This window comes from Odocoileus virginianus, chromosome 21 (genome assembly GCF_023699985.2).
Source record: "Odocoileus virginianus isolate 20LAN1187 ecotype Illinois chromosome 21, Ovbor_1.2, whole genome shotgun sequence".
Lineage (NCBI taxonomy): Eukaryota > Metazoa > Chordata > Mammalia > Artiodactyla > Cervidae > Odocoileus > Odocoileus virginianus.
In genome coordinates, this window is record NC_069694.1 from 7,205,678 (window position 1) to 7,228,811 (window position 23,134).

The 23,134-nt window shown below is 36.2% G+C and overlaps 1 protein-coding gene across 3 annotated transcripts in view; it reads left to right on the forward strand.

Annotated features, from left to right (window-relative positions):
- The window catches only part of PDS5A (PDS5 cohesin associated factor A), a 119,861-nt gene that overhangs the window by 72,461 nt on the left and 24,266 nt on the right, over positions 1–23,134 (forward strand). For all 3 annotated transcript variants that reach the window (XM_020878931.2, XM_070451996.1, XM_070451998.1), the window contains exons 17-26: positions 2,667–2,782; positions 7,870–7,975; positions 9,640–9,800; positions 12,871–12,994; positions 13,769–13,927; positions 15,906–15,974; positions 17,075–17,211; positions 20,389–20,512; positions 20,844–21,048; positions 21,574–21,688. In XM_020878931.2, coding sequence (XP_020734590.1) covers positions 2,667–2,782; positions 7,870–7,975; positions 9,640–9,800; positions 12,871–12,994; positions 13,769–13,927; positions 15,906–15,974; positions 17,075–17,211; positions 20,389–20,512; positions 20,844–21,048; positions 21,574–21,688 — 1,316 coding nt within the window. The remainder of the gene's footprint in view (positions 1–2,666; positions 2,783–7,869; positions 7,976–9,639; positions 9,801–12,870; positions 12,995–13,768; positions 13,928–15,905; positions 15,975–17,074; positions 17,212–20,388; positions 20,513–20,843; positions 21,049–21,573; positions 21,689–23,134) is intronic.

Here is a 23,134-nt window from a genome sequence, read left to right on the forward strand (position 1 = left end):
GAGCATGGAATATGGTTTTTTTTTTTCCTCAGTCTAGTAGGCACATAGTATCTTTAAGTGGATCATAAAAGAGTAGTAATTAGGAAGAGGTGGGAGGAAGCCAGTTTAGGGAAGAGACCGGTGGATTCTTCCATTGTACCTAGGGATGTGAATGTGACAAGTGGCCAAAATACCTTGTCTTTGCACTTCTGAATCGGATGGTTTGCTGACAACATTTAAAGGTTTCATTTACTTCTTTGGTATTTAGAATTCCAGTTCCAGAATACTGTGTTCTGCTGGGCATCTTACTAATATAATTGGATCATAGAATGAAATGGCTTGAAAAATACCATAGAGATAATTGGTTTAACCACTTCATTTTACAGATAAAGATTACATTTTAAAGAGGTGAAGTTTCTCATCCAGTGTTTCACAGCTAGTGACTGAGCTTCAGGTAGAGTCCAGCTCTTAATAGACCCATGACAGTGTTCTTTCTATATATTTTGTCATTTGCAAGAACCCATACAAACTGAGTACTGCTCAAGAAATAGAAATCTTAAGAATAAATAATCAAATAAATAAATAAATAATCAAGTGGTACTTTTTGGTCTGAGAAAAATAGGACTCTGAGTTTGAAAAGTGATAGTAATGTGATTTCTGCTATTTGTCAGAACAGATATATCTAAGAGCTTCCAAATCCAGAAAGTATATGCAAAACAGATGTAAGGAAAACATCTCAGGGTGAATTGATTGTAGGATGCAGGAGAATAGAGATATGGGGAAGTCTTTTTTCTTTGAATGTGTAAAGGAAACTGTTTATTTGTTGCTGCCTACTTGCCACATACTAATTTGGCTTGTTGCTTATCCCCAGCATAAGCTTACACTTATGATTATGACAGGTATACTTTAAAAAAATAATTGTTATGAGACATTACTACATACATAAAATATTGTTTGAAGAATTATTTAAATATATTATTATTTATATACATTGGTATATTTTATATAGTCCTATCACTGTGCTTAAATGTGATTTACTCTTTTTCCTGTTAGCGTTTCCTTTATTTTTCCTATACTTACATGTAATACCATAGTTCTTTTCTAATGCCTAGTTCTTCCATTTTTTAATACAGACTATATAGTTTGCCTAGCAATTTTCCAGTGGCATAGTTGTTGTTAGACAATCACTGACTTTATATTATGTTAAAGCAAGTAGATTTTATACCAAGTGGGAGAAAAATCCCCTCTTTAGGGAGACTTGCACAAAGTAAGTCTGATTTCAAAAAATAGTACAAAATTAATTTTAAATGTGTATTTGTAGTATAGAGCAAAGTGTATAAGGACCTAAGCACTGACTAAAATATTTATTTTCTCAAATGCTGAAATTTTGCTTGTTTAATTACTACTTGCAAAATAAATCAAGCACTTCCTAGTGACTAATAAATTTTCTTCAGAGTCTCAGTCCTTTGGATTTTTACACTCTAATAGCAAACATGGATGCTATCTAATTTAATATGACCTTTATCATTAATTCGTGTCAACCTGTCACTGCGGGACTTCCCAGGTGATCCCAGTGGCTAAGACTCCCTGCTGCCAATGCAGGGGGCCTGGGTCATTCCCTTGTTAGGGAACTAGATCCCAAATGCTGCAACTAAGACCCTGCAAAGCCAAATTAATTAATTAATTTTTTTTAAATCACTGAAACTACAACAGAAATTTGTTTCCTTTATCCCCTTGGACACATATCCTTAAATTTTTTGTTTTTCATGAAAAAACTAATAAATAGAGTGACTATTATTTGCTATATTGCTTTATAGTTTGGAAAGCACTTTTAATGTGCTTTATCTTCTCAACTAACATTTCCACTTATTCATCAGAGATAATCAATGAGAAGCCTTGTTATTAATGTAAATTTCTTTCCCTAGTACCCAGCACATTATAAATTTAACCTTGTCTTTGGAGGATTCAGTCTCTTAAAATCATTAAGTCCTTATATTCTTTAGAAAGTTTCAGCAATATCTTTTCTTTTGCAGGAGCTCTTTGATATAATGTCACCATTTTTTAACTCAAGTATGATCTTCCAGAACTGAAAAACTTTATACACTTATAAGTTTTCTCTTTAAAAAAAAGAAAATTGTTGACCGAAAGAAAAGTTTTTTCAAACTATGAAGTAAACCATTGAAACATGCCCATGACAGTATAAATTGTTTTAATTTTTTCAAAAGCGGAGACTAAAGGGACTTCCCTAGTGGTCCAGTGGTTAAGACTCTACACTCCCAATGCAGAGGCCCAGATTTGATCCCTGGCCGGGGAACTAGATCCCGCATGCTGCAACTAAGACCTGGTGCAGGCATTAAATAAATAAATGCATATCAGTTGTAAAAATACAGAGCATTAAAGATTGTCTACTATGTAGTAATTTCATATGAAATTTCATAGAAATATGAGACAAAAGGTATAAATCATACCATGTTATCGCCCCTTTTTTCCTCTACAGGCTAGATTTTCTAGTGCTTGGCTAAGGAGTATATCATTTTAGTCAGGGTATAAAGCAGAGAAAGATTGTTTTTTTCTTTTTTTACGTCTGATGGTATTGAATCCTTAAATGCTTTTGATGCCTGGGATCATCTTTATGTGAAAAACGTGAAAGGATGATACTTACAGTAAAACTCTTTTCCTTCCTATAGAGAGAAATAGCCCGGAAACTTGCCAATCCTAAGCAGCCAACAAATCCTTTTCTAGAGATGGTCAAATTTCTGTTGGAAAGAATTGCACCTGTGCACATTGATTCAGAAGCCATCAGGTAAACTAGGAGTTATATTCATTCATAAATAAAATATAATTTGAAGCCACAGTGTTGTAAGTTTAAATTCTGGGTCCCCAACGAGACCTAAAATGGTATACAGGGAACCTATATCATGTATCATTCAAGTTGAAAGAAAGACAGGCTCCTTTTCTGATCATTGGTTTGTTTCATTACTTTTTATTTATTTTTAAAAAAGAAATCTTGTGTTTATTTTTAGCTTATATATTCTCATTAAAGAAAACCTGGAACATAAAGTCTATAGCTATCATCAGCCTTTGAGTTTTCTTAACCCTTTTCATGGCCGCATATAGTTTTTTTGTATGTATTACATCACTGCACACTTGAGATATGTGAAAAACAGAATAGTATTATGAAAGGAGCACAAGATTGCCATTAGACTAATCTGCTTTCAAAACACATCTCTTACCAACTTTTGGCTCTAATTTAGTTTTTATTTTTAACTTTAATATGGATATAACATCTCCTTGTGGATGAGTGTGAAAATTAGTAATATGTAAAAAAAATAAGCAGACTAGCATCACAAACATTGACATCTATTGTCTTTGATTAATTGTTCCCGTAATTTCATACATTTCACTTATTTCTAATGATTTTCGATTGTAAACTTCTGAGAATACTTTTACCTTGTACTAATCATTTTTCCAGCTCATCGGCTATAAATCTTTCCATTTTGGGTTACTAACTAGCATTTATTGATTCTCTTTTCTTTGAATTAGGAGACCTAGTTCTAGCCATTACTAGTACATGACTCACTGTTTGGTTATATTAAAATGCCGATTGTATTAGTTTGCTAGGGCTGCTGTGGCAAAAACCACAGACTGTGTGGCTTAAACAACAGAAATTTGTAATCTCACATTCTGGAGAGTAGCAGCCCAAGATCAAGTTTGATTTCTCCTGGAGCCTCTCCATGGCATGCAGATAACCTCCTCTTTGCTCTCCTCACAGTCTGTGCCCTGACCTCCTCTTCACATGAGAAAACAGCCACTTGGGATTAGGCCCACCCATCTGACCTTAGTTTAGCATAGTTATCTTATTAAATAATTAAAATCTCGTCTATTTCCAAGTACAGTCACATTCTGAGGTGTCCTGGAGGTTAGGATGGACATACGAGTTTAGGGTATTCAGTTCAATCTGTAATGGTGATGTTTGTTGGCCCTTTGTTTTTTAACTAAGATCTTATCCTTTAATCTTATTAGCAAATAAGAAAGCTAAGGTTCTGAGAAAAACCTGGTGGTTTTTTACAGCTGGGTAATAGCAAAAGGTATTTTGCTATTAGTTTTTAATAGAGATACCCCACATCCAATGGCAAAGGAGCAGCCCCAGCAAGATGGTAGGAGGGGCGAATTCGCATTTAGAATCAAACTCCATTCCCACCAGAGATGCTCAGAGGGCTCAAAAAAACCTTGTGTGCACCTGGACCCAGGACCCTCACAGAGACTGAGACAGAACTGTGTCTGAGCATCTCCTGTGGAGGTGCGGGTCAGCAGTGGTCTGCCGCAGGGTCAGGGGCTCTGGGTGCAGCAGACTTGGGTATGGTACAGGCCCTCTTGGAGGAGGTCGCCATTAACCCCACCATAGTGCTGCCAGAACTTACACAGAGCTGGGAAATAGACTCTTGGGGGGCACAGACAGAACCTTGTGCACCAGGATCCAGGAGAAAGGAGCAGTGACCCCACAAGAGACTGTTCTGGACTTGCCTGTGTATCCAGGAGTCTCCAGCGGAGGCGTGGGTGGGTGGTGGCCTGCTGCAGGGTTTGAGGGCACTGAGTATAGCAGTACATGCCCGCAGTGTTTTAAAGAAGGTCACCATTGTCTTCATCACCTCCACCACAGTTTGGCCCCAGGTATTAGCAGGGAGGGAACAACAGAAAATTGGATTAAAGACTTACTAAGCCTGGCCCCGCCCATCAGAACAAGACCCAGTTTCCCCCTCAGTCTCTCTCGTCAGGAAGCTTCCATAAGCTTCCTTCTCCATCAGAGGGCAGACAGACTGAAAACCATAATCACAGAAAACTAACCAATCTAATCACATGGACCACAGCCTTGTCTAACTCAGTGAAACTATGAGCCATGCCGTATAGGGCCACCCAAGATGGATGGGTCATGGTGGAGAGTTCTGACAAAATGTGATCCACTGGAGAAGGGGATGGCAAACCACTTCAGTATTCTTGCCTTGAGAACCCCATGAAAAAGGCAAAAAGATAGGACACTGAAAGATGAACTCCCCAGGTCGGTAGGTGCCCAAAGTGCTACTGGAGATCGGTAGAGAAATAACTCCAGAAAGAATGAAGAGATGGAGCCAAAGCAAAAACAACACCCAGTTGTGGATGAGACTGGTGATGGAAGCAAGGTTTGATGCTGTAAAGAGCAGTATTGCATAGGAACCTGGAATGTTCCTGTCCATGTTATCATGTTAGGTCCATGAATCAAGGCAAATTGGAAGTGGTCAAACAGGAGATGACAAGAGTGAACATTGTGATATTTTAGGAATCCGCAAACTAAAATGGACTGGAATGGGTGAATTTAACTCAGATGACCATTACATCTACTACTGTGGGTAAGAATCCCTTAGAAGAAATGGAGTAGCCGTCATAGTCAACAAAAGACTCCAAAATGCAGTCCTTGGATGCAATCTCAAAAATGACAGAATGATCTCTGTTCATTTCCAAGGCAAACCATTCAGTATTGCAGGAATCCAACTCTATGCCCCAACCAGTAATGCTGAAGAAGCTGAAATTGAACGGTTCTATACAAGACCTTCTAGAAGTAACACCCCAAAAAGATGTCCTTATCATTATAGGGGACTGGAATGCAAAAGTAGGAAGTCAAGAGATGCCTGGAGTAACAGGCAAATTTGGCCTTGGAGTACAGAATGCAGCAGGGCAAAGGCTAACAGAGTTCTGCCAAGAGAATGCACTGGTCATAGCATGCACCCTCTTCCAACAACACAGGAGAAGACTCTGCACATGGACATCACCAGATGGTCAACACCGAAATCAGATTGATTATATTCTTTGCAGCCAAAGAAGGAGAAGCTCTATATAGTCAGCAAAAACAAGACTGGGAGCTGACTGTGGCTGAGATCATGAACTCCTTATTGCCAAATTCAGATTTAAATTGAAGAAAGTAGAGAAAACCACTGGACCATTCTGGTATGACCTAAATCAAATCCCTTATCATAGAGTGGAAGTGAGAAATAGATTTAAGGGACTAGATCTGATAGGCAGAGTGCCTGATGAACTATGGATGGAGGTTTGTGACATTGTACAGGAGACAGGGATCAAGACTATCCCTAAAAAAAAGAATGCAAAAAAGCAAAATGGCTGTCTGCGGAGGCCTTACAAATAGCTGTGAAAAGAAGCGAAGCGAAAAGCAAAGGAGAAAAGGAAAGATATTCCCATTTGAATGCAGAGTTCCAAAGAATAGCAAAGAGAGATAAGAAAGCCTTCTTCAATGATCAGTGCAAAGAAATAGAGGAAAACAATAGAATAGGAAAGACTAGAGATCTCTTCAAGAAAGTTAGAAATACCAAGGGAACATTTCATAAAGATGGGCTCAATAAAGGACAGAAATGGTATGGACCTAAGAGAAGCAGAAGATATGAAGAAGAGATGGCAAGAATACACAGAAGAACTATACAAACTACACTGATCCTATGCAACAACATGGAGGAGTCTCAAAAGCATTCTATCACATAGAAGTTGTCAGACACAAAATGTATAAAGTTTTATAAAAGGTAAAATTTTAGTGGCAGAAAGTTGATCAGTTATTGCCAGAGTAGAAAAAGAGAGTTAACCACAGATGTGCAAGGTAGATTTTTGTGGCGATGACAGTTGTTTTATGTATATATTGCTACAGTGATTCACCACTTTATTTATACCCACTAGAATGGCCATGGTCAAAAAGTTGAGTTGGCAAGAATGTAGAAAAATTGTAACCTTCATGTATTGCTGATGGGTGTAAAATGTTGGAGGTGCTTTTAAAAGCAATTTGACAGTTCCTCCAAAAGTTAAGCATAGAGGTACCATATGTGTGTGCATGTGGTCAGTCATGTCCAACTCTTTGTGACCCCATGGAGTGTAGCCCACTGGGGGGGTTGCTGGTTCCTCCAGAGTATCTTCCTGACCCAGGGGAAGTTGAACCTTGAGAATTCCATTTATACATGAAGTATTCAGAATAGGCAAATATATATAGCAACACAAAGTAGATTAGCGGATGCTTAGGGCTGAAGGAGTTGGAGGTGAGTAAGGAGTGACTCTAATGGAAACTGGACAGAGCTGAGCACACACACCTAATGGGGAAGGGGTTTGTCTTGAGGTGACAGCTAGGTTTGTTGAATGTTTGCCTGTACTGGGACATCACTAATGAGGAAATGAAATCTCAAGAACAAAGATCATGTTTGTTTTAACTTAAAATAGTATCCTGTTGACCACATAATTTCTAGTTTGTGGTGGTTAGCTGTATTTGAAAAACTAATAATGTTGAACATTTAATACTTTTTAATTGTTGATTTTGTGTGTGGATATATAGAGAGAGCACAATGCTTCTCATGAATTGCTTTCAATTTCTTTGCTATAAATCTCTAGGAGTGGAATTAGTGATTCAATAAATTAATTATGTGATTAATTCAATGCCTTTGCTCATTTATGTGGTTTGTTTTTTGTTTTTTCATTTATGTGTTTACTATTTGTTTTTTGTTTTGAGTGAGTTCTCATCTGTTCATTTAGCAACTGCCATCCTAACGTTTTTCTTGAAATTGCAAATGATCTCTGTTTATGGATATGAATATTGCATTCCTTATACTTAAAAGTACTTATTTCTAGTCCATTTGACAGTTTTGTTGCTTTTCATTAGAATTACTGTTATACATGGATGGGGAGGATAAACTAAAAACAAGCTCATTTGTCATGTAGAGAGGGAAGTTTAAAAAATCACAAAATAACTTTCTTCCAGAAAATATTAATTTGATGTTTAATAGAGTCTGTATATGTCTACTACAATGCAATTAAGATACAGTTACTAATCTAGTAGTGTTACTAATTTAGATTGTCTTATTTTAATAGTGCACTGGTAAAACTGATGAATAAATCAATAGAAGGGACAGCAGATGACGAAGAGGAGGGTGTAAGTCCAGATACAGCTATTCGTTCAGGACTTGAACTTCTTAAGGTATTTTTGAAACAGTTTTTCAGTTGGTGGGAAATTGCTTTACTATTTTGTGTTGGTTTCTGCCATACAAAAGTGCAAATCAACCATAATTTTATATAGATACATCCTTCCCCTCGTGAGCCTTCCTCCCCTCTCCACGCCCCTGCCCTGTAGGTCATCATGGAGCACCAGGCTGAGTGGGCTCCCTGTGTTATTTAGCAACATCCCACTAACTGTTTTACACCTGGTAGTGTATATTTGTCAGTACCACTTTCTCAGTCTCTCCCACCCTCAACTTCCCTAGTTGTGCTCACAAGTCTATTCTCTACTAGGCTCGTCAGTACCATTTTTCTAGATTCCATATGTATTCTGCAGTTACAATATGAATCACCTTAAAGATATGCAAGGGTCAGGCTTTATTTGATTGGAAGTTACTCAAAAGATAAAAATTTGTAATACAACACTTTATAAAAATAACATGTTTTCTGAATTATACTAATGTAATTATTTTACATTATAGAATAATATTTTTGGAGTTTTGCTGTTTCATTCATCATGTGCATGCCTGCTATACTTATAACAGTATGTGCTAAATGATTTAGTCTTACCTTTCAAATAACCTGCATATTGGTTAGTAGGATTGCTCACAGGAATTACTGTAAGACATCATCTATCTGATTGGGATTTTTTTTCTTTAAACTATTGGTAAACAGATGCCAAAGAGTTCAGAGAATTGAACAATTAGTAAGAGACATAATTTAATCTAGAGGGGGAGCACAGCATCATCAAAGAGAATAATTTGGGGCATGTTTTAGGGATTGTGAATGTAGCCTGAGTAGTTAGAAGTATTGCTTTGAGGAGTGGTGGAAGACAAGATGGGTTCCAGATTGTGGACATAAAATTTTTTTTAAACAGAGGAAAATCATCTTTAAGGCAAACACTTTTAATAGGTTGATTCAGCTTTTCAAATTTAAATCCTCATTTTTCTCTGAATATTTAAAACCTCATAAGTAAATATTATCACTCTGAACCCTACCAAATGAGACACTGTCTCCACTTTATAACCCATTTAAAAAATGCTCATATAATAAGTTAATGAGGGCTACATACTCCATTCCCCTACCTCCTTATTTTTCTTTTAGGCCTTATTCCATGTATCAGGCTGACTGAACTGTTTCTGCTCATGGAAGGTAACCTTTGTAGACACATTCTCTCTAACTTACTGGAAATTCCTTAAGGGTAGCCTAGCACTAGTGTCTCAATAAATAAGGGGAACAATTATTTATGTGTTTGTAATCGTGGTTAAAATCTAATAATGACTACTTATAAGTAAATTTTTTGTGATGGATTCACTTAATATATTTCCTTATAGGGTATCTTTTGCCAGTGAAATAAAGCCTAGTGTTAGCATTTTGTTCACATCTATCACTCCCATGAAAAAGGAGCCACATTTCCCACAGCCCCAGTATCAGAATAGACCAAGAGGTAAAGAAGAAAACAGGACAAGGGCTGTAGATCAAGAATTGTTAGCCACGACTCACCTCAAGGGAGACCACAAGATACAGTCTTTGTTGTATTGCTAGCATATGCAGCTCATGATTTAAAATTGTATTTGTAGTAGAAACAGTTCTTTTAATGGATTAAACCTACTGTCTGTACTTAAAGCATTGTATCTGTCCCTCTAGGTTCTGTCTTTCACGCACCCTACCTCGTTCCACTCTGCAGAGACATACGAGTCCCTCTTACAGTGCCTCAGGATGGAGGACGACAAGGTGGCGGAAGCTGCGATACAGATTTTTAGAAACACAGGCCACAAAATAGAAACAGACCTGCCCCAAATACGATCGTGAGTATGCTTTTCTTGTGATAAACACCAAAGCTTTCCAGGTGTGGGAATCTGAGGGTCATTGTTTCCCTTAGGAAGATATGGAGGAGGAAAGATGACTTTTATTTAGAAGCTGCTTTTCTGTATCCTCTGTTTTCATCTTTTCTCTGTCTGACTTATCTCCTCTACCATTCGAATATGAGCAGAGGAACAACCTAAAATTTTTATTTTAAAATATTAATTATCAAAAGTTACCACAAAATTTAGGATTAATATATCTTTCTAATTTATTTTTCTCCAACTCCAAATTTAGTAGGTACTGCCTTCATATCTCACTCAAGAATTGTATAATCAAGGTTCTTAATGAAATGTTCATTAGTTGCTTAGTTGTTGGTCATGGTTCTTTTATCTCTCTAGATTACCACCCATCTCCTCATAAGAATGAAGTACGTTTTGGTATTTTTACTTTGGTGGCTTTAAGAGGTTGCCTTAGGATCAAAATTTGTGCTGAGAGTGTGATTTAGACTTAAGATATGGGAGATGTCTTTTAGAGGAAGAGCACACTGCTGATAGCTGTTATAATCAGATGTTCAAGGTATTTATGTAAATAGTTTCAGGTAAATTCAAATCAAGCCCATTTTTCCTCATGATATATTAATAGAACGAGAATTCATGACTCCTTAAGTTTTTATTGGATTTGTGAGCTAATAGTTTAATTTGAGAAATAATTCAACATTTATTGTATATCCTTTTCATCGTCAGCACTGTAGTGGCTAATATAAAAGATTACCACTGTCAGTCCCTGCTGTCAAGGAGTTTATACTCTAGAAATGATTATCTTTGTACATTATAGAAAAAATGATTGACACAGTGGGCTAAAGTTATTGTGAGTTTTACAAGGTGGGAAAATCTATACTTTTTTTAAGGTAAAGGATGTACTTAAAAGAATTCTATCCCAGAAGGAACAGTAGAACAGGTAACTTTGGACATGAGGAATGAAACCTTTTGTTCTTAAGACTTGTTGTTTGTCAATAAGTGGTGTCTGACTCTTTGTGACGTACAGCACACCAGGCTTCCCTGTCCTTCATTATCTCCCAGAGTTTGTTCAAACTCATGTCCACTGAGTCAGTGATGCCATCCAACCATCTCATCCTCTGTCACCCCCTTCTCCTACCCTCAATCTTTCCCAGCATCAGGGTCTTTTCCAATGAATCGGCTCTGCGTATCAGGTGGTCAGAGTATTGGAGCTTCAGCTTCAGCATCAGTTCTTCCAATGAATATTCAGAGTTGATTTCCTTCAGGATTGACTGGTTTAATCTTGTGTCCAAGGGACTTTCAAGAGTCTTCTCCAGCACCACAATTCAGAAGCATCAATTCTTCAGCAGTCAGCCTTTTTTATGGTCCAACTCTCATATCCATACATGACTACTGGAAAAACCATAGCTTTGACTATAACAGACCTTTGTCGGCAGTGATTTCTCTGCTTTTTAATATGCTGTCTAGATTTGTCACAGCTTTTCTTAAGACTAATCAGGAAGGAAGGAGGGATTATTGAAAAAGCAGAGAAGCACAACACTGCAGACCTCAATAACAACCCTGGTGGTGTAACTGGATTATAGCAGTAGAAGAACAAGGAGAAGGGTTAAAGTTGACCTATGCATCATCCTTTCATTAGGCTAAGAAGAGTTAATAATATATTTAACGACAGTTTGATCAGAACTCTATCTTCTTTTGTTACTAACTGGTCTTATTTATAAGAACTGTTACCTTGGTAAATGAATTTGAAAGAAAGACTTCCAACAGTGCTCAGTCAAGGAATGTATTGATATTTGTGCATGAAAATCCTTTTCATTATTTTAAACCTTATGGAGACAAATATGGCACATTCATAAATTTCAAGGTAGACTTCACACTGACTAGCATATGTTCCAGTGTATTGATTGAGGTGCATAAAGGTTTAGAGTATTGCTGTTAATATCTAGCCTTCCATTATTGTAAGACAAGGGCCCCCAAGCCCCAGGCCACAGATCAGCACTGATCCCGTAGATCAGTGCACAGCAGGAGGCGAGCAGCAGGGAGCAAGCCAAGTTTCACCTGTGTTTAGAGCTGCTCGTGTTACCACCTGAGCTCTACCTCCTGGCAGATCAGCGGCAGCTTTAGATTCTCATAGAAGCGCAAACCCTTCCGTGAGCTGCACATGTGCATGCTTCTTATGAGAATCATCCTGAAAGCATCCTCCCCTCCCTATCCATGGTAAAAATTGCCTTCCACAGACTGGTCCCCTGTGCCAGAAAGGTTGAGGACCGCTGTTACAGTATGACCCTTTGTCACTATTGCACTTGATGTGATATCATTGACCTTATAATCTATAAAGTGGTAGCATTGCCACAGATGTATAGCGAGTGTCTGTTATTAAATTTTTGTTTTGGCTTTCAGATTTTCTTTTGATGTAAAAAAAAATACTTAGCAAGTTCATTATAAAAAGCTGAAACTTTAGAAACTATAAATGAAGTGAGTCACTTAACATTTTGATGTATATTTTATATGAATGTTTTGTCTTATCCATTTGATGTATATGCCAATTTTTTTTTATTTTGATAGAAACATGCCATACTTTATTTGCATACTTTCTCTCACTGGTACATTCTTGTCTGTTTTTTAATGAAATTTGGCCTTTTGCTACATTTTTCCCCATGGCTGCTTTAAAACAACTGAAGAGGATTGTAGGAGGGAAGTGGAAAATTTAGGAGTATTTTCTTAGAAGACAGATGTGAAAATATGGCATGGGGCAATTTTAGATTATAAATTAAAAGTGGCTTGTTTATCTCTCCATACTTATGAGGTAGCTTAAATTAAAAAGAAAATTGTTTCCTGGAGTAGCCCTTTTATTCTAGAGGCATTGCATTTCTTATACTGTACTTGAGAATGGGGAAAGGGGCTTTAAATCTTTTTATAGGTCAGGTAGTTTAGAAGAGAAGCTTTCTTCAAGCATACCTCCAAATACTTACTCATGAAGTAGGAGACAACCAAAAGAACTACTAGTGGTTTATGGGCTTTTTTAAAATAAACTATGATTTTTTTTTTTTTCCAGGACCTTAATTCCCATTTTACATCAGAAGGCAAAGAGAGGTACTCCACACCAAGCAAAACAGGCTGTTCACTGTATACATGCCATATTCACAAATAAAGAAGTCCAGCTTGCACAGATTTTTGAGGTATATATAATTACATATGATGTGTTTTTGTTGATTTTTATTTTTATTCTCTGTGGTCTGATGAAGCTAAAAAGTCACTTTTTTTTTAGGCTCTTTAGTCTCACTCTAAAATATAAATTCCATGGGAGCAGGGACTCTATTTTATTCAGTATTTTAGATATTCCCTGCCTTTAGATCAGACTGTATGTTCAAATACTACACATTGAAGGACATTTTATGTATTTTGTGTTACATTATTTTACTTACTTCTAGCTTTATTGGCTCAGTGGTCCATTTAGCTTGAGAAGCTATTGTGGACCTAACAACCCTACTTGAAAATTAGTTTTGTTTACCTTTCCTTATGTATGATCCTTTGCCTGATTCTGCTACTGGAAAGGTATTCCTATTGTCATAAACTGAATACAATATGAACAGAACCCAATGGACTTAAACATTATAATCCATGGTCATTTTAAATGTTCCCACAGGACAAGAAACCCACCAACATAACTGACTTAAAAATAAGGCTGATTTGACCATGAGAGAATTTTCTTGTTTTTACTTTATGTGGGTTTTACTCTTTCCTTTTTTTTACATTGTTTCAATCTTATTAAATCTCAATAGGTGAAACAAGAACCAAGTGTCTAATATGACTGAAGTTACTTTTAATCATCTCTAGAACAGATTTTTTTGGGGCACAATAAATTCAGGAGGACTCGGGAACGTACACTATTCTGTACAATGTCTAAATATCTATAAAACAAACTAGTAATTTTGACTGTTTTATTTTTATAGCCACTCAGTAGGAGTCTGAATGCTGATGTACCAGAACAACTTATAACTCCGTTAGTTTCATTGGGCCACATTTCTATGTTAGCACCAGATCAGTTTGCTTCCCCAATGAAATCTGTAGTAGCAAATTTTATTGTTAAAGATCTGCTAATGAATGACAGGGTAAGTGTCTCATTAAATTTAGAATCATAAGATTAAGACTGTTTACATCTTTGTCACGGAAACAACACGTCTGCTTTTCTCTGTGTATGATTCTCTTTTTTTATTTGTTATTTGTTACTTAAAATAACATCTTGCTAAAATAAATAATTAACATCTTGCTGTGTAGCTATTACTAGAATTTTTCTTCAAGAAAAAATTGAGAACATGAGATAGATGAATCATGAAGTAAAAAACAGAACCCTCAGTGTTCAAACTCAGAAAAAAATACTTGCCAGTTCATTCCTTCCTCTTTATCCTCCCTCCATTTGAAAATAATAGTAAAGGCTGAAGAGCAGGGCCAGAGTCTCATTTCCTACTCCACAGCTTCATATTGTTCTTTGTGCTACTGATAGACGAGGCTGGCAACAAATGTGAAATTTGACACTTCTTAGATGGTGGCTTGATTGTTCATAAATTCTATTTTAAGATGGTTCTGTTTTTTGTATGTAGTAAAATATACATAATATAAACTTTGCCATTTTACCCCACTTACATATGCAGTTCACTTACATTATACACACCCATGTTCTTATTGGTTTCTTGTTTTATTAAAAACAAACAAGTTTGATAACATATGTGTACACCCATGTACACAAGGGATAACCCAGGAAGGCCAAGTAAATCTCCACAGTGGTTCAAGACACCACCTAAAATATACATCCACATTGTTGTGTAAGCATTGCCACTACCTGTTTTCAGAACTTTATCATTTCAGAGAGAAACTCTACATCCATTAACGAGTAACTCCCCATTACCTCCTCCCCGCCAACCTCTGGTAACATTTATTCTACTTGCCTGGTTTATGAATTTGCTTATTCTAGATACCTTCTTCTCATACAACATTTATCCTTTTGCATCTGGCTTATTTCTCTCAATATAATGGTTTCAAGATGTATCTATGTTATAGTATGTATCAGAACTTCATTTTGTGCCACAGTAATATTCCATTGTATGTTTAACCTACATTTTGTTTATTCATCTATTTGATATATACTTGGGTGTTTTCTACCCTTTGACTGTTGTGAATAATGCTGACATGAACATTTGAATCCCTGTTTTCAGATTTTTGGGATATATGCCTAAGAGTGGAATTGCTGAATCACATGATCATTCTATGGTAACCTTTTTGAGGGACTGCTGAACATTTTTCCACAGTGTCTATACCATTTTATATTCCCAGCAGCCATACACAAACCTTCCATTTTCTATACATCTTGGCTAACACTTATTCTTTACTTGGCTTTTTGATCATAGTCATCCTGGTAGTTGCAAAGTAATATCTTACGGTTTTGGTTTGTGTCCCTAATGGCTAGTGATTTTTTTTTTTAATGTGCTTATTGGCTGTTTGTATATCTTCTTTGAATATTGAGTCTTTTGCCCACTTTGAATTGAATAGTTTGTTGTTGTTGAGTTGTAAAAATTCTTTATATATTCTGAATATTTATATACTGAATCCAAGAATAGAAAGATTTTCCCCTGTACCTTATGAGAGTTTTTTTAGTTGTAACTCTTAAGATCTTTGATCCATTTTTCAAGTTAATTTTCATATATAACAGTTCAGCTTCATTCCTTTGCTTGTGGCTACATCTAGTTTTGCCAGCCCCATTAGTTGAGGATTCTGTTGTTTTCCCAATAATTGGTGTTAGCACTCTTGTTTAAATCAGTTGAACATGTACGTGAGGGTTGTCTGTCTCGTCCTCTTGGTCTGTGTGTCCGTAATTATCTCAGTGCCACACGTGCTGTCTTAGTTACTATAGATTTGTAATTTAAGTTTCAAAGTCAGGAAGTTTCAGCCCTCCAACTTTGTTCTTCTTTTCCAGTCCCTATTTGGTGCCTTTCTTGTGGGGTCCCTAGAGCACAGTGTTGTTCAGCATGAAAACCTTAATGAGCAAAATTTAAAATTTTTTCCTAAAAGTTAAATTTATTCAATTGTCTGTAGTCAACAGGTGAGAAGAATGGAAAATTATGGTCTCCAGATGAAGAGGTTTCCCCTGAAGTACTAGCAAAGGTAAAATTGAGTAGAACTTGATGACTGTTATGCTGAAATAATGAACATTTATAGATATCCTTTAAAAAAAACCTAACACTTAAAAAGCATTTTAAATAAGGTGCTTTATTTTTAAACCTAAGGTTGTGTGTTTCTCAAATTACAGTTGTTGTTAAAGTTGGTTACATATAGATATATGTCAGCTTGTTTTCCTGCCTTGCTGAAATGATTTCAGTGAGGCTGTTTTACATAGAGATTGTAGAATATTGATGTCAGAAGCAGCTCAGGTCTAGCCTCATTATCACTTTTTATCTACAGGCATATGAATATTTATTTGGCAGAAACAGATGACTGTCATCATATTGGTAACTTTTGATAGATGTAAATTATCCCTCAGTAAAGCTAATTTTTAAAGTGGTAGTCTTGGGATTCGAAACAAAACCTCTTTATCATCTTATTTGATAATCTGTCTCACCTTGAATAGCTTCATAGGCATCATTTATTCCATCAGTTCCTTTTTCCAGGTTGTCAATAAATAAATGTAGTAAATGATATCTGCATCCTTTAGCTAGTTCTTGCATACATTTCATAACAGTCTTGAGTATAAGGCTCCAAGCAATTATGACTACAAATAATTACAAAATCTCCTGGGTTTTTTGATCAAAATAGCTCTTCAGTACTACAAGAAATATTAAAGTCTATCTAGTTATTTTTAACTACTACAATCTGTGTAGTTTAGTTATTTTTTAAAAACATATCAGTACTTTTAAATGATTTGAAAAGCAAGTGTCCAGGTGTGAAAAATCTGAATTCAGAAGCCAGAGCCTGGGCAAGCTATCTATCATAGTAATGTGTCTTAAGTTGCCTTATTTATTAGAAATAAGAATATCTCCCTCACAGAGTTGTTTGGGAGATTAAATAAAATAACATGTACAAATCTGGGTAAAGCACCTGGCATAAACAGAATAAGTATTAGTTCTCATTATTATTATCCTACAGACTTATTTAATAAAACATGTCTGCTGGCAGTTAAGTAATCTCACTAATCTAATTAACATAAATCTTCCCTTTAAGTGGAATTTTAAGTTGCTTTCTTTTTTTAGCATGTTAATATTTTATAGGTACAGGCAATTAAACTTCTGGTAAGATGGCTGTTGGGTATGAAAAACAACCAGTCTAAATCTGCCAATTCAACTCTTCGGTTATTATCAGCAATGTTGGTTAGTGAGGGTGACCTGACAGAGCAGAAGAGGATCAGGTGAGATTTTTCTTCCTTTCCAGTTTTTTTTAGCTTCAAGATGTTGGTAGAGCTTACATAAGAATTATTTACTTAATATTAGCAGTTATAATTGCACTATATGTTTTGTGTTTAAGTTATGTGCTTACTTTGGGTTTGTATCTCAATAATGGTGTATTTTCATTTCTCAAGACTGACCTTTTTCCAGTAAATTTGTAGTCATAATCACTATAACGGTGTTACAGTTAGCTTCAACATTTGAATCAATTGAACAAATATTTGTTGAATATTTGTCAAACACTATGAAAAGCATTGCAGTAAAAACAGATAAAATTCAGTTCCTGCCTTTAAGCAACTTACCCTGTAAGTATAGTGATTGAACAAGCATAGTGTTTTGGTGTCATGAAAGGAATAAAAATTTCAGTGTAGATTCAAAGAAGAAAGAGTTGCACCCTCTTGGTGGTTTGCAGAAGACTATACAAGGTTCTGCAAATGCCCCCCAAAAAAATTTGTTTCCATTTCTACACATGTTCAGTCTTCAAATCTTGTGAAATCACGATTTCTTCTTACTATACCTTTTAAGATGAAAATAAAAGTCAAATTTTTCATTTACTGGTTTTCATGTGAAATAACTGAAAAATTCTACTTGTGATGCATTCTTTAAAATTTGAGTTAGAGGATAGACTTAACTATTCATTTATGCTTTCAGTATTTATTGAACACTGTCATGCCAGGTACTGCCAACCTTTTAAACATACAATAATTTCTTCCTCTAAGGAATATGTATTCTATTGGAGGAGATAGGAAATGCACAATTACATTCAGTAGAGATGCTGAATGCTTTGATAATCCGGAGAAAACAATCAAAAACTATTTTTATTATAAGCCAAGGGTAGCTTTGCTTGAACAAATTGAAGAGTAGGGACAGCAAATTTTAAATTTGGGGAAACCATGTACAGTGCGTGGCGAAGGCTTAATAATGAGCTCTTACAAATCAGTGGTAAACAGGCAGGGTCCCCAATAAGGATGAAGAGTATATTTTGCCAGTTTATCTTTAAAAAAATGTTTGACATCACTAAATACAATAAATACAATTTTAACTTAAGTGGAACCTCTTGTCTATCAAATCATCAAAAAGAAATTTTTTAAGCAATCATTACTCTGGGATCAGGGAAAACGGTTTCCCTCATTACTCCTGTGAACATAAATGGGCATAGTCTTGGCAGGACAGTTTGGCGTTTTGTTTCTGAGTCTTTAAAAATATTAATATTATTCTTTGGCTTTATTTTTATGTTCATGAAATTAAAAGAATCATATAAAAATAAACATACTAACATGTTCTTTCCAGTGTTTGTTTTTTTTTTTTCATCTCAAAAGATAGGAGAATGGTCAATTGTGGAACATGCATATTATGAAATATTAGGCAGGTCTTAATTAGACATTATGTTTCCCATAGTTTAGCTTGGACTCTGGAATCAGAAGCTTACACAACTCCCTGCTCCATTTACTAGTTGTATAAACTTGCATAAGTCAATTTTCCAAGCCTCAGTTTCCCCATCTTCCAGAGTAACGTACCCAGATAGCAGCATTAGTAATTTTTTCAAATTCCTGAATCATTTGCTTCAGAAACCATTTGAGAGTCCTTCGTTGTTACCGATGCTCACTTTGATGGTCATGTGGTCCAAGAGTGCCATGTTTTCTCCTCTTGTATGGTAAATAACAGTCCCTTGTGGATTTAGGGCAGCTTTCCACATTTTTTGAAGTCTTTAAAATATTAAAGCTATGTTATGTTCCATTTAGCAGTTGAAGTAAGGAGATTGTCCTTTCACCACATCAGTGTCACGTTTTGCTATTTAGGTAGTTAAAGTTGACTGGGTGGGGAGTGGGGGTTCCTGGGCTTTCTAGGTTCCCTTGGAAAACTTCCTATTGGAAAAGAAAGTCTGCCTCAGAGACTAGTAGCCGAGAGACTCTGGCTCTCACCTCCATATTCTTTCCTTTTAGATGTTTGTCTGATGCCACCTCCTTTAGGGTACAGATCACTTCCTAATTCACAGCCCTTCTATTTCATCAGCCATGTCTAGGCTTGAGATTGACTTCTGTTACGTCTGTGTAAATGTGTGTGTGCGCTTAGTCACTCAGTCGTGTCCGACTCTTTGCAACACCATGGACTGTAGCCCACCAGGCTCCTTGTCCTTGGGATTCTCTAGGCAAGAATGCTGGAGTGGGTTGCCATGCCCTCCTCCACAGTATCTTCCCAACCCACAGATCAGACTCAGGTCTCCTGCATTGCAGGCAGATTCTTCACCATCTTAGCCACCAAGGAAGCCCCTGTGTAAAATACGTGTATGCATTTTAAAATTGTGGAAAACAGATTATAAATGATAAGTGCATTTTAATTTCTCAGTTTTAAGTATCAAGTTTTCTTTGATACATGTGAATGCCTGTTAAAATGAGAAATACAGTTGCTAATGTAAATGGTTCTTGCTCGTGTTGCAGTTGGTGCTATTGTAAATGAAAGCAGAGTTCCTTATAGTAGGGGATCTAAGCTAAAATGTTAAGTGAAAATGAAGGCAACCACTAAAAAGAATGACATTTTGCCATTTAATACAACATGAATGGACCTAGAGAGTATTATGCTTAGTGAAATAAGTCAAATATCATATTGTATGTTATCACTTACATGTGGAATCTAAAACATAAAACTAGTGAATATGACAAAGAGACTCACAGATACAGAAAGCAGACTAGTGGTTGCCGCTGGGGGCACGGGAGTAGGGAGGAGCCGGGTGGGGATGAAAGGCACAAACCGCTACAGAAGAGAAGCTGCTAGGGTGCGCTGTGCACCATGGGGACACAGCCACGCGTTTATGGCTGTGAGTGGAGTGTGGTCTATAAAAATTTTGAATCGCTATGTTGTACATCTGAAATTAATATAATAAATCAGCTATACCTGAATAAAATAAATAAATAAAAAATTTTTAATGAAGGCCGATACATGTAATATCAGATAGTCACAATGATTTGAGCCTTCTTCCCTCTGTTGAGTTCAAGGACTCAAAGGATCTTTCTCATATTTGTACATTATGTCAGTTAAAGTATAAATTATGCTAAAGACCTTAACAGTCAAAAAGGGATCGAAGCGCTTTATGAATGATAATGGTTATAGGAAATGTTTATTTCTTTCTTGTTTGTTTATAGTAAATCTGATATGTCTCGCTTGCGATTAGCTGCTGGTAGTGCCATAATGAAGCTTGCTCAGGAACCTTGTTACCATGAAATTATAACCCCAGAACAGTTTCAGCTCTGTGCACTTGTTATTAATGTAAGTAACAGTCTTATTTTGTCATTTACTTGGCCTTCAACTTTAAACTGATTAATACAGATTATTTACTTCATACAGATTAAGTATCCACTTACTCTGTGGATGTATGCACAAAAGGGATTGCTGTCATTACTATTCTAACCTGTTATCTCCCCACAATTGTTATTTACTTCCTTAGTATAATTATATATTTTTTCTAAATGAAGACATTAAAAATGCTTAAAGTGTTCTTTTGTAAATGTTTGCTAGTTTTAAAAAAACTGAACGGGGTTCTGTTGGCGATTTTAAAAGTGTAATACTTCTAAGTAGTTTCGGTTTTGCGCCGCTGTAGGACGAGTGCTATCAAGTAAGGCAGATATTCGCTCAGAAGCTGCACAAGGCGCTTGTGAAGTTACTGCTCCCACTGGAGTACATGGCCATCTTTGCCTTGTGTGCCAAAGACCCGGTGAAGGAGAGGAGAGCGCATGCGCGGCAGTGTTTGCTGAAAAACATCAGTATACGCAGGGAGTACATCAAACAGAACCCCGTGGCTACTGGTAAGAGCTTCCAGAGAGCTGGCTGTGCAGACAGGCCTGTCAGTGCAGCCGTTTGTGGAGGGGTTCGTGCGCTTCCGCTGTATTGGCTTGGCCAGTGAGTTCATTCACGTTTTTCCATAAGATGGCCAGGCCAACAGTGTATAACACTGGGACTTTTATAGAATGTTGCTGTTGCAGTTAAGATGTAAGTAAAATCTAAGATTTTAGTTTCTGAGTCCTGTTTATAATGTGTAAAAGGAAGAACTGCATTTTATCTTATAGGATGAGCAGCGTGGCTTGATTTGAACACGTTGCTCTGATGTTGGAGAATAAAGTCCCCAGCTTTGCCAGGGGCTCAATCTTAAATTATCCTTTGTCTTTAGTAGCCTTCAAAATTGAAAAAAGTATTTCAGTATCATCCAGATGATATAACTGAGGGAATAACTGAGGGAAAAATGTTAACTGAAGTGGTTAAAACATTAAATTAGGGAGAGATTTTTATAAAAGCTCTTATTACTATTGTTAATAATAATGTTTTCACTCTAGAGAAACTATTATCACTGTTGCCTGAGTATGTAGTTCCTTATATGATTCACCTGCTAGCTCATGATCCAGATTTTACAAGATCACAAGATGTTGATCAGCTTCGTGATATTAAAGAGTAAGTCATGTTGATTTTTAAAGAATTTTTTAAAATATTTTTACTTTTTAAAAAAGGCTAAATTTTTTTGTTAACTGTCCCCATTAGAATAAAAATTTTTATGGTTTTCTTTTATTGTAAATTTGTAAGTTTCATCTTACAAAATTGTTTCTGTCTAGTAAGTTCTATTTGGTGGTTTTGTTTGCTGTTGTTTGCAGTTAGCTTTAGCTGAGTCTTTGAAATAGATTGATTTGGTTTTTATGTTATTTTTACTGTTTGTATTAAAATAGGCTTCAGCTACATCAGTTTGATCATTTAGAAAGCCATGTGAAAGCCATGTAGGGAAAATTTCTCTCTGTAAAGCTACACTTTCAACCTCAAAAGATGCCTCAAAAGTATGCACACACATAAAAGATACTCTGTGGCAGGACTATGGTCATACAAAATTAGATATGTTACACCAGTCACAGAGAGGTTTGTCTCTGGTGGAGAGACAGGCAAGTAAACAATTGCAAATACTTCAGTGTTTTTATGTAAACTAGAACTTTGTATGTTGATGCATGGTGAGTAAACAGGTACAGGGTGGTCTAGGATTATCTACCGACGGCCCCCAGGAACCTTGAAAGCAGTGTCTGCTGCGCCTTCGCTGTGCTTCCGCTTTGTACCTTTACGTTGGTTCCTCCAGCTTGTGTTTAAAAACCTGTGATTTTCTATATGGGACATGACGCCTTTTAGTTCTGATCTCATTTGAGGTTGTTGTTGTTCAGTCACTAAGTCGTGTGGTAATCAACATTTATTTCTGCCTCCTGTAGCTCTTTCAGGAGACATAGTCCCAGCTATGTGAGTAAAAGCTTTACTTCTCTGAGCTTCTCTGCCTCAGTTGCCTTATACATAAAATACAGGATATGAAATAGGTAATTCCTAGAATGTCTTCCAATTCTGATTTCTGTTTATTTTATAAATATATTTTATTTGCAGGTCTTTTTTTTTTAAATTGGGGATTTCCAAGAAAGCACTCTGATAAAACAAAAAAAGTAGTGTATATGTTTGCCTAGAACACTAGGTCTGTGTTAAGGAAACTTTGAGCCCTATTTTAGTTTCAAGGCCATCACGTGGAAAAAGGTTAGACTTAAGAGAGACAGTAATGATGTGGGAAGAGCACTGAAGTCATTCGAGTTAGAACTGAAATCACTGGCACATACTTTTTGATTCTGCTTAGTATGCAATGCTTTTGAATATCTTTAAACATTTCAAGTTAGTGTGTAGTTTGAAGTGTTAACTTTTCTTTTTCTAGGTAAGGTGTACAGTTTCTTAGAGTATACAGTTAGATTATTAAGACTTTTTTTTAATATAGGCTGTTATCAGATATAAATTTCCCTTTCAGCATTGCCAGTGCTGAATCCTATTAGCATGGTATGCTGTGTTTTTATTTGTCTTAAGGTATTTTCTGATTCTTCTTGTGATGTC